General features: G+C 40.0%; 1 protein-coding gene across 50 annotated transcripts in view; it reads left to right on the top strand.

The window, feature by feature from the left end:
- Window positions 1-7,102: 7,102 nt before the first annotated feature.
- The window catches only part of LOC137503854 (titin homolog), a 1,065,379-nt gene continuing 1,060,707 nt past the window's right edge, over window positions 7,103-11,774 (top strand). For all 50 annotated transcript variants that reach the window (XM_068231415.1, XM_068231409.1, XM_068231432.1 and 47 more), the window contains exon 1: window positions 7,103-7,523. In XM_068231415.1, the coding sequence (XP_068087516.1) occupies window positions 7,502-7,523 (22 nt within the window). In that variant the 5' untranslated portion in view covers window positions 7,103-7,501. The remainder of the gene's footprint in view (window positions 7,524-11,774) is intronic.

Raw genomic sequence — 11,774 nt, 5'->3', positions numbered from 1 at the left:
TTTACTAAATCAGGCAGAAGAAGTGTAACCAATAATTTTCTTACCCACTTAAGCTTGTCAGCATTGAATAACTGTACATGCAACACAACCTGCCAAAGCTGTTATTTGGATTGTTTTGCTCTTAAACATTGTTAAAAGCTTTGGCTTGTCGAGTCTGTAATACTTTGCCAGGCATATTTTATTGCCATGCCAGGAAGGGATGATGAACTGTGCAAGTGTTTTGGGACTGTCAAACATATTTCTAAATAAAGACTATATTTTTCTAATAAATTCCATGCTGTCAACGTAGATTAAAACATTTCATTTTCACAAAAAACGCGAGAGGAACAGACATAAATGATTTGCAGAACATAAATATAAGTGTTAGAGAAACAGCAAGTTGAAGCAAAATAGGTAAGTAAAAATGTTTCAATATTTTCCAAGGAAGGTTGAAAACAGGCATATTTACTGTAGTGTCTCCCTTTCAAATAAACCAGTAACTGCTGTAACGGAGGATGTCGGGCACAACACAAATTTCAATAGCAAGTATCGTATAGCTCTCTGATATTTTTCTGCACCCATTTTTAGTGTGGCATGGTGAGAGCACATACTTTGTATGTTTCTGTATCTTTTTTAAAGTGACTCTTTCGTTTGTACAGATGAGGTTACATTTCTTGAAACAAGATAAATGTGTTGCATCACCTTTCACATGCTATTTAAAGGACCCCTATTGCGAGAAAGTGTACAATTTTAAATACATGCAAACCCATACAAATAAGAAGTACGTTTCTTCTTGAGTAAAATGAGCCATAAATTACTTTTCTCCTATGTTGCTGTCATTTACAGTAGGTAGTAGAAATTTGATATTACCGACAGGTTTTGGACCAGCTCATTTCCTCATGGGGGATTCTCAGCATGGCTTTTATTCTTTATAAGGACACTCCTTGAAAAGGATTTATACAAATATGCTAGTCAGCCTCCCTGCTCGCTGCACAGTTTTTTTGGCAGTTGGATGGAGTAACTACCATTTACTAAGTGCTTTTGAAAATAAAGAAAACACTGAGATTCCCCCATGAGGAGATGGGCTCGTCTAAAACCTGTCTGCTCTGTCAGATTTCTATTACCTACAGTAAGTGACAGGGACATAGGCGAAAAGTAATGTATGGGGCCTATTTTACTCTTGGAAAATGTACTTCTTATTTGTATATGTTCACATGTACTTTAAATGTTATGATTTTTTGTGATGGTGGTCCTTTAGCAATGACTTCACGGCAGTGTCTGCATCAGTATGAAGCAAATGAAAGGCTGTTAGAAAGGTGATGTTGATAGGACTCCCAACTTGCAGCCAATGGCGTAGGAATAACTATAGTATCCATAGCAGTTGCTATGAGGCCCACCTCCCATACCCACAACAGTGGCTGTTTGTGCTTTTTCTTTTATTTATGGACCCACAGGCCTGGCCATGATCGCCAGTGACCCTCCGGTAACATTGCAGGGCCGACACTGTACAGACGCATCACTAGCCTGCAGGCTATAAAAGCATTCTGTTGCTATGTGTTGGGGGGAGGGGGGAGGCGGACAGACAATGGTTCAGCATAGGAGTGACGTCATGCAGCAAGGAGGTGAGTGGAGAGAACAATGCTCTCGGACAGCGATCGGCCTTACCACTACAAACCTTTGTTACAGAAAGGTGTTTTTTTTTCTTAAATCACTGCTCTGGTCACTTAATAGGATATGGCTGAAGGGGAAATCTTTTTGAGGGGACAACAGCACCCTGGAGGGTATCGGAACTACAGCGAGGGACCTGACAAACTGCTGGGGGCTGGAAGAAGCCACAGGAAGGTAAATCTAATCCCCCTCCCCCCACAATCAGCTTGGATATCCTTTGTAATTTATTTGACAGCATTGCATTGTTTATAGGTAAATAATGTTCAGCCTCTTCTGACTATCCATGCTGGGGAGGGGGGTGGGGGTGTTACCTCTGGCTACCTATACTGGGAGCACTTCTGGGAGGGAGCTATACTAGTGGGTGACTATGGCTACCAATACTGGGGGTCAACCTAATACTAAGGGACAATTCTTGCTGCCTAATATCTGTGTGATTGAAGGGGCCCAAGGGCACTATATATACAGGGTGGGTCATTTATATGGATACACCTTAATAAAATGGTAATGGTTGGTGATATTAACTTCCTGTTTTTGGCACATTAGTATATGTTAGGGGGGAAACTTTTCAAGATGAGTGGTGACCATGGCCACCATTTTCAAGTCGGCCATTTTGAATCCAACTTTTGTTTTTCATAGGAAGAGGGTCATGTGACACATCAAACTTATTGGGAATTTCACAATAAAAAGAATGGTGGGCTTGGTTTTAATGTAACTTTATTCTTTCATGAGTTATTTACAAGTTTCTGACCACTTATAAAATGTGTTCAATGTGCTGCCCATTGTGTTGGATTGTCAATGCAACCCTCTTCTCCTACTCTTCACACACTGATAGCAACACCACAGGAGAAATGCTAGCACAGGCTTCCAGTATCCATAGTTTCAGGTGCTGCACATCTTGTACCCTCCTCTTCCTATTGAAAAAACAATGGTGTGGTATATGGGGTACAAAGATAATGAGGCCATTCTTCATCAATAGAAACCTCAAGGCCATTGGATATGCAAAATTGCTACATGATGATGTGTTTCCCTCTTTATGCACTGAAGCTGGCACGTTCCATGAGTTTTTCCAGCAAGATGGTGCATCACCACATTATGGGTGTCAGGTCCGAGCATTCCTAGATGAACAGTTTCCTGGAAATTGGATTGGTCATCGTGGGCCAGTTGAATGAAGCACACCATTGTTTTCCTTGTGAAATTCCCAATAAGTTTGATGTGTCACATGACCCTTTTCCTATTGAAAAAAACAAGTTGGATTCAAAATGGCCGACTTCAAAATGGCTGCCATGGTCACCACCCATCTTGAAAAGTTTCCCCCCCCCCTCACATATACTAATGTGTCACAAACAGGAAGTTAATAACACCAACCATTCCCATTTTATTAAGGTGTATTCATATAAACAGCCCACTCTGTGTGTGTGTATATATATATATATATATATATATATATATATATATATATATATATATATATATATATATATATATATATATATATATATATATATATATATATATATATATATATATATATATATATATATATATATATATATATATATATATATATATATATATATATATATATAGCATTTAAAATGTTTCTGTGGCGCCCCATGAGTTTTTGTTATATCCCTGCTTGCAGCACTTGGTCGCTGGCTCAAATCTAGGACAGATTATTATTATTATTATAATATAGTATTTATTGGTGGCTTAGCCCATTTAAAAACAGGCTAGGTCTGTCCCTAATGCGCCACGCACCCGTCACGCATATGCACGCCGAGTGCACACGCCGCGCACCCTTCTGGCCCCGTCCTCCTCCGGCTCCCAGCAGTGTCTCTGCGTCCCTGCACATGCGCAGTGCACAAAAAGCACTGACGGATGGACATGGGACGAAGGGACACTTGCATTTTATTGTATAGGATATATTGCTGATATCTTCCACAGAATTTTACAAAGTACATGGTCTTGTCATAAACTGACATGGAAAGAACATACAAACTCCATGCAGAAAGTGCCCTGACTGGCATTCAAACCAGGGACCCAGTGCTGCAAGACATATGTGCTATCCACAATGCCACTGTGCTGTCCATGGGTTACTATCTGCATGGAGTTTGTATGTTCTCCCTGTGTTTGCATGGGTTTCTCATGGGGACTCCGGTTTCCTTCCCAAAAAAACACAGATAACTTAGTTGGTTTCCCCCAAAAAAATGCCTTAGACTATGATGGGCATATAACCAGGGCCGGATTTGTACTTTTTACCACCCTAGGACAACTATACCGTCTGTATGGTTGTTATTTCTTTGTGCCCCAATGACAATTCTACTTACTTTCCATCATTGGATGTCACAGACAATAACAATTTCAGTAATATGCGTATAGATTATAAATTATGTTTTCCTTAAAGGGATACTGTAGGGGGGTCGGGGGAAAATGAGTTGAAGTTACCCGGGGCTTCTAATGGTCCCCCGCTGGCATCCTGTGCCCGCGCAGCCACTCACCGATGCTCCGGCCCCGCCTCCGGTTCACATCTGGAATTTCAGACTTTAAAGTCTGAAAACCACTGCGCCTACGTTTCCGTGTCCTCGCTTCCCCTGATGTCAACAGGAGCGCACGGTGCAGGCACAGACCATACTGGGCCTGCGCAATACGCTCCTGGTGCCATCAGCAGGAGCGAGGACACGGCAACGCAGGCGCAGTGGTTTTCAGACTTTAAAGTCTGAAATTCCAGAAGTGAACCGGAGGCGGGGCCGGAGCATCAGTGAGAGGCTGCGCGGGCACAGGATGTCTGTGGGGGACCATTAGAAGCCCCGGGTAACTTCAACTAATTTTCTCCCGACCCCCCTACAGTATCCCTTTAAGAACTTTTATGTTATGTTTGCCATCTCGTTAATGCTGGACCCATTGTGTCTCCATCTGAGTTAAGGTGGCCACACACGATACAATAAAATGATCCGATTTTACGGCAATTCGATAAAAATGATCGGATCTCTCGAAAAAAAACGGAAGCTTCTGAAAAATCAGATCGGATTTCCCGTTTTTATCGATTCGGAATGCCAGATATTTTTCTTCAATCTTTCTGAAGATTGTATGGTGTGTGGTAGATTTCCAATTTATTAATATACACACCCTAGCAATTTTCTCAGAGTTTCTAATCATTTTTATCATAACTGGGGAAAAATTGAACATAGGTGTGTGGTACATTGGTCATATTTTTGAAATGTTACAATCCGTCAGAAAAATTGATTGCAATTCTTAAATTGAACAAATATTTAAAAATTGTATGGTGTGTGGCCACCTTTAGGCTAATGTGTACCTGCAGGATAGAGCTTACAGGACTTGCAGGGATGACACAAGTACAGGACAGAGTGTTCAAAGGTTAAAGCTGTCCTTGTAGATAGGGATGGCTGTATAGAACAGCTTTACTGCCTCTCACTGAGCCGCCCCTAAATTTCTGGTGCCCTAGGCCATGGCCTATGCGGCCTTGCCAGAAATCCGGCCCTGCATATAACTAAGAATGTGTACCCTCAGCGGCACAGTTAGAAACATGACTCTGTAAAGTGATGTGGAAGATGTCAGCAGTATATGAATACATAAAAAAGGTCTCATCAGGTGGAGGGCATCCTTGTCCCTGTCAGCAGTGCTTTTGACTAATGAGTACCTGTCAGATATTCAAAAGTGGCATTTGTGAGCAATTTTGACACACAATATGTTGAAGATCCTATTTTCCTGCCATTACTTGGACGACTTATGGCTCACACACACATCCAATTTGTATCGGCCAATGGTTGTCCAATTTTACTTCTTGACTTGCGATGTAATGATGGATCCAATGCACTGCAGAAGCAACTCACAGGTGTGAATTCTCTGATTGTAGGACCATTGCAGTGTTTTGCTGTGCAAATATCACTGATGTTTTAACGCAACGCACATAGTGTAAATACACCCGAACTATCAATATTACCATAGTAATAAAAATGGCAAAATAGCACTTTGCTTATACACTACTGTTGAAACTTCAGGGTGATTTTTACATTTTAGTAAAGATTTCATAACTCTATAAAAGGAGCAAAATATTTTTTAGGGAAAAATGGAAAATATTTCAATCGCCCTAAAAAGCATAATTAAATGTGACTAGGTATTTTATTGATAAGGCATAGTTGTATAGTGGATGGCACTTTCACCTTGCAGCACTGGGTTCCCATGTTTAAACAGGGGTAACAACACTATCTGCATGAAGTTTGTATGCTCTCTCCCTAGCTTACGTGGGTTTCCTCCTACGTTTCAAAACCTACATCTAATTTAATAGGTCCTCTTCAAAAATGGGCCCAGACTATGGTAGGGACACTGGACTGTGACTATGGTAGGGATTAGATTGTACGTTCCTCTGTCGGACAGTAATGCCCCTTTTACACTTAATCAGTTGCTCTCAGTTATAACTGAAAGAAAACTGATTTTCAAAGTAATGCCCATGTTTTCCTGTGGCACAGTTCCTACTTAATGCGTTTTAACTGAAATCTTTTTCACAATGCACTGTTTTGGGAAAAAACGCATACCAAGGTATTAAGTGTAAAAGGGCCCTTAGTGACATGACTGTGGCATCTGCAAAGCCCTGAGAAAGAGGTTAGCGCTCTACTTAAGTACACAATTACAATAATTGTATGTATAAACATATATGTGTATAATAATATAACTTCAGTATGTGGTAATACCATATAATAATGTGATGCAGAAAAACTTCCCCTCAGGTTACTTAGAGATACTGTATTGCAGAGACTTCTGAAAATGTCCTGAAAAGAGCTGGAAATGAAAGTGATGAAAAGCCTTAATTTTTACTGCTTAATGAATAGGCCTCCAGGTTATACTGTGAATGAGCGAGGAGACCATCGAAGCAGGGGATCGCTATTTAAATCAATTGCAGCCTTATATAACTGACTAGTATTTCATTTTCAGTCATTTTTTCTTTTTAAGTTGCAGACAGGAATAGAACTACTCATGTGGAGACATATACTAAGAAAGAGCTTAGTTACCTGGGAATAAGTAAACTTATTTGAGAGTGACTTTCTATAAAGTGCTCACATAAAGAATAACAGTTTACTTTCTCATAATTTTAGTTGGAAACCTTCATAAAACTATAACCTATACAAATAAATATACATGACTGCATTCTATCTATAGCTAAATTTAATAGACACGCCAAACTGGAACATTAAAGTGCTGCAGTGACAGCTATATAAATTGCCACTGTCAGTAGTGTGTACAGCATATTGCTGTTGATAGGTCACTAACCCTCCTAGCACTAAGGGGCTTAACTGACATCTCCAGCACTGAAGGAGTGAATGACAAGAGTATCTGACAGACCACACAGATGAGTCCCACCCTCGACCAAATAAGGCCAAGAAGAATGTACAGAGCAAGTGTGCTAAGAATAAACCTGAACATTAATGGATAATATTACGAGACACTGAGACCTGTCCCTTGTGCCAGTGCAGTTGTTATGAGACAAGCTGCAGGGCCTTGACTGGCTCTATTCAGTTCCTTTACTTTTTTGCTGTCACTGATTTTCAGTTCTTTTTGGAGTTGTATGCCTAATAAATATTAGGGATCCTCGAAAGGACTGCAAAACTTAAGTAGTGACCTGGAAACACTTAACTCAATCCTAGGACTTACCGACCTGTGACGACGAGCTTCAGGAGGAGACGCTGAATTTAAAGAAGTCAGCATAAAAGAGGAAGGAACTGAGTTACCAAGCACAGACTCCGACCCATTAAAGACTCCCCATCTTTTAATTGTGCGTCTCCACCTGAAGACCTATGACCTGTTACTGCCATTGACTTCTCAATAATCAATCATCGCTATGATGGAAAGCACAGCTGAAGGTAATTTATACATTTTTAAAGTGCAATTAGTTACCATTGATTTGCTGTAATGAAGCTAATTTTACCTGAAGCGTGTCAGTAATTAAATGTCACTTTACCGAAAATACATTTCTGTTTCTAGCTGTGTTGATCTAGGGGGAGAAAAAAAAAGAATCTTCTGCTGGTGTTTATAGCCACAGATAACAATTCAGGCACCTGTTGTACCAAAGCTGTATTTTAATTAGATTTTGTGCATGTCATTAAGACAATGTCTTAATTTATTGCAGTTAGCAGTTACTTGCATTTTAGTGGTTAATTTCAGTTGCATCTTCTGCATATTAAAAATGAAGTAATCTAACAGCCCTATAAATAGCTTGAAATGTGAATCGTGCTGTGGATAAACTCTGGCCTTCTTCTAATGTGGCGCTAGAACAATTATTTATTGGATGCCTCTGCTGGCTTTTAAAAAAAACAAATTATATGCTCTTGGTTTGACTAGTTAATGAAAATTGTTCCCCGACACATTGTGGCTGAACCACAGAAACCAGCATTCATCTCAAGATAGAGCATGCTGGGTATTGTAGTTCAATAACCACAAGATGGGTTTGTCTTATGCTGGGTACACATGGTAAGAATTTCCGCGCAATAGATGGATCAGATAGATCAAATCTGTCATGTCCGATATTGCTCCCAATCGTTTCCGTTCTCGATTTCTCATAGCGGTGAAAGGAAAAAGATAAGAAAATGAATAAAAATAAGATAATCAAGACCTATATCAAGTGTGGAATTGCACAAAAAAAACGTAACGTGTGTACCCAGCATTATTTTACTCCTTGTATTATATAGTTCTTCATGTTGCAGATCTTACAATACTTAAAAGCCTAATGCTAGGTACACTCAATACAATTTTCTGTTCGATTTACCTGCCAGATCAATTTTTTTCCAAGATGTCTTATCTGAATTTCGATCAATTCCTTTAGATTTTCCAATCGTTTTTTATTTTTTATTTTTTTTATCAATTTTCATAGACGTAAACAAAAATTGATTAAAAAAAGGCCCAAAAAAATTCAAATCGGACATGTTGGAAAAAAATCGATCTGGCAGGTAAATATAACATAAAATTGTATGGCGTGTACCTAGCATAAAGGAGACCATTGATTGCACAATCCTGTTCAGTCTTAAAGGTGTCATACACTGCTTGATTTTCCCCAGCAGATTTGATCACTGTGATTGAATCTGACAGAAATCAATCACCAACATTGCCGCTCGATCGTAAGTTCTATTTCTGTCCCAAATCTATCAAAATAATCAATCGTTCCCAATGGAAGATCTTGATCAAAAGGGGTGGGGGGTGTAGATGGATAACTGGCTGATGGACCCAAGGTCTCCTTCAAGTTTTAGTGCATCCCCGGGGCCCCTGCTTGATAGGTGAGTGGTCAGTGTGTACTATTAATTGAGGAGGAACATTAGTTGGCCCTGCTCTGCAGCGGTTTCATAGATTTTTAATAGATATCAAGCTGAAATCCATGAAAAAATGTATTTGTAGTGTGTGGCAGGAATAGATCCCTTGCTGATAAGATTTCAATCAGAGAGGAATCTATCTTTGTGTCGGGCGGCCATTTGCCAGTGTATTGGCCTATCCAAACAATCTCTCCAAATGATATTCAATTTGTTGAAAAGATGTTGTTAAGATTTAGGCCCCTTTTACACCAGGGCGTTTTCATTGCGTTTGATGAAAACGCAGGCTGATGCTAAAGCAATGAAAGTCTATGGGACATTTCATACCTGCCACAATGCGATGAGCCGGAAGGTCTCATCTGACGCAAAAGCAAATTACCGGGCAACATTTGCGGTGATGTGTGGCAACCGAAAGTTATGTAAGTCAATGGCGACTCAAATATTTTCAAAAAAAATGTTTGCGTCCGTAAACTTCAGTGCAATTTGTTTTTCAGCCACAGGAAGTGAGCGCTAGAGCATCTCACTTATAGCTTGACTTGCAGCCAGAAGTGAGATTACCGCACATTGCCGCGGTAATCTCTGTAGCCTATTTTTAATGTTGCAATGTGATCAGCTGATCGCACCACACCTATAACGCTGGTTGCTCAAGTGTTCAGTCAATAATAAATGGTGTTTGTCCTAGTAAGGCCCCACACACTACGATCCTCTACAGTTTTAAAGGAGCCTTACCACGCTGATGTGGTATGAAGGCCTAGCTTGACAATTTATTTAAACTATACTCATCTGTTAGCCAGCATGCTAAACAGTTGGTAAGATTGCACAATGATAACTTCAGATGCTAAGGTGTGTACGTAGGAACATTTAATTGTCAAGTTTATGTAATAGGAAGTTTTGGGATGATAGGGGTATGCTATATAAATATATATGTGATGAAATATTGAACAGAGAAAATTTGATAATTCATCTCATTTTGTAACTCCAAAGCTTTTAACATTGAATGCCCATGCCTTAACAAAATGAAGTTAGTGATACTGAGTGTGCATATACATTTTCTGCCATATGTGTTTATGTTCAATAGGGATGCAGCATTAAAGGAAATCAGATCTGGCTTGTGATGATAGAATTGGGATTCTGTTCTTGTTACATGTGGCAGTGAATGGTCTAGATGAGTGTAGCTCTATAGTTTTATTTTATTTTGTTTAGAGATTAGCAAGGGGCATTGTTCAATTATAAAACATTTTTGCTTAGTAAATGAAAAGGGTTTTCTGTTTTTTTGTTTTGTTTTGATGGTGGTGATGTTTTGGTGGTGGTTGGGGGGGGGACTACAGTGGTAGGTACCATATATACTCGCATATAAGCCGAACCACATATAAGCCGAGGTGCCCACTTTACCCTCAGAAACCAGGAAAAAGTTATTGACTCAAGTATAAGCCCTCTTCCCAGTATAGCCCACTCCACAGTAGCCAAATGTGCCCCCAGTACAAGTCAGCCCCCTCCCTATAGCCAGATGTGCCCCAAGGATGATACAGCTGTGTCTCAAGATGCCACTAGATGGGGTCATAGATATGAGACTGCAACACAGGAAGAATCCCCAATTACTGCACCTTTGACACATTGTTTGCACGCTCCGCTCCACAAGAAGTCTTGAGCAGCGCACTCTGCACACCATGTTACAGGGGATGGGTGCACAGGCACAGCAAGAAGCCAGCTGGCAAGAGCAGGATCACTAGTGCATTATCCTTACGCTCCTCCACCAGTAACAAAACCTGCTTCATTATCCGTTCTGCTCCACTGACTCGCATATAAGTCGAGGGGGTAACTGTTCATCTCATGTTTTGTGCTGAAAAATTAGGCTTATATGCGAGTATATACAGTATGTGATATTTTTGTCCTATGATCTTAGGATCTCACATGTTTACTTTCAAAGAGGAACTCCAGTGAAAATAATGTAATAAAAAAAAGTTCTTCACTTTTACAATAATTATGTATAAGTGATTTAGTCAGTGTTTTCCCATTGTAAAATCTTTCCTCTCCCTGATATACATTCTGACATTTATCACATGGTGACATTTTTACTGCTGGAAGGTGATGTCACTGGAAGTAGCTGTTGCTTGCTTTTTTGGCAGTTGGTAACAGCTGTAAAAAGCTATTTCCCACAATGCTACAAGGTTCGCAGACAGGAAACTGCCAGGACCATGGTCCTCACAGTTTCCTGTGGGAGGGGTTTTTACCACAATATCAGCTATACAGAGCCCCCTGATGATCTGTTTGGGAAAAGGAATAGATTTCTCATGTAAAAGGGGGTATCAGCTACTGATTGGGATGAAGTTCAGTTCTTGGTCACGGTTTATCTTTAAGGAGGCATAGACTTTTGCAGAAACTTGATAAGTTCTTTCTGATCTAGCTATGCAGATTAGGCACCTGAATAAAAAGGGCAAGAGGCCTGCCTACAACTGAGATATCCAGTAGATAATGAAAACACAGGACACACTCCACTAGCATAAACTAGTGTTTTCAAGCTTTCCTAAAGTAGAGCTTGCAGCTGTTCGCTCAAAAAAGCTGTCATCCTGAACTTCCCATGACTCATCACATTTGCACAAGAGTACTTTTCCACAGGTTTGGAAGAGGATTGATATTAGTAGTAATCTCACACTCTGCTCTTCTCCTCATAAATAAAAGGGTGTGTGTAAAACCAGGCCTTTAACTTTTAACAGTTCTGTTAAAAAATGAAAGCTGCCTCCTAACTAGCACTTCTCCAGCTTTATGCTCTCTGTTGTCCTGTATGGAACCACACAAAAGAGGTTAAACTGGCCA

Source organism: Hyperolius riggenbachi, chromosome 4 (assembly GCF_040937935.1).
Source record: "Hyperolius riggenbachi isolate aHypRig1 chromosome 4, aHypRig1.pri, whole genome shotgun sequence".
NCBI lineage: Eukaryota > Metazoa > Chordata > Amphibia > Anura > Hyperoliidae > Hyperolius > Hyperolius riggenbachi.
The sequence above is the reverse complement of the archived record's forward strand: the minus strand, read 5'-3'. Positions and strand labels throughout refer to the sequence as shown.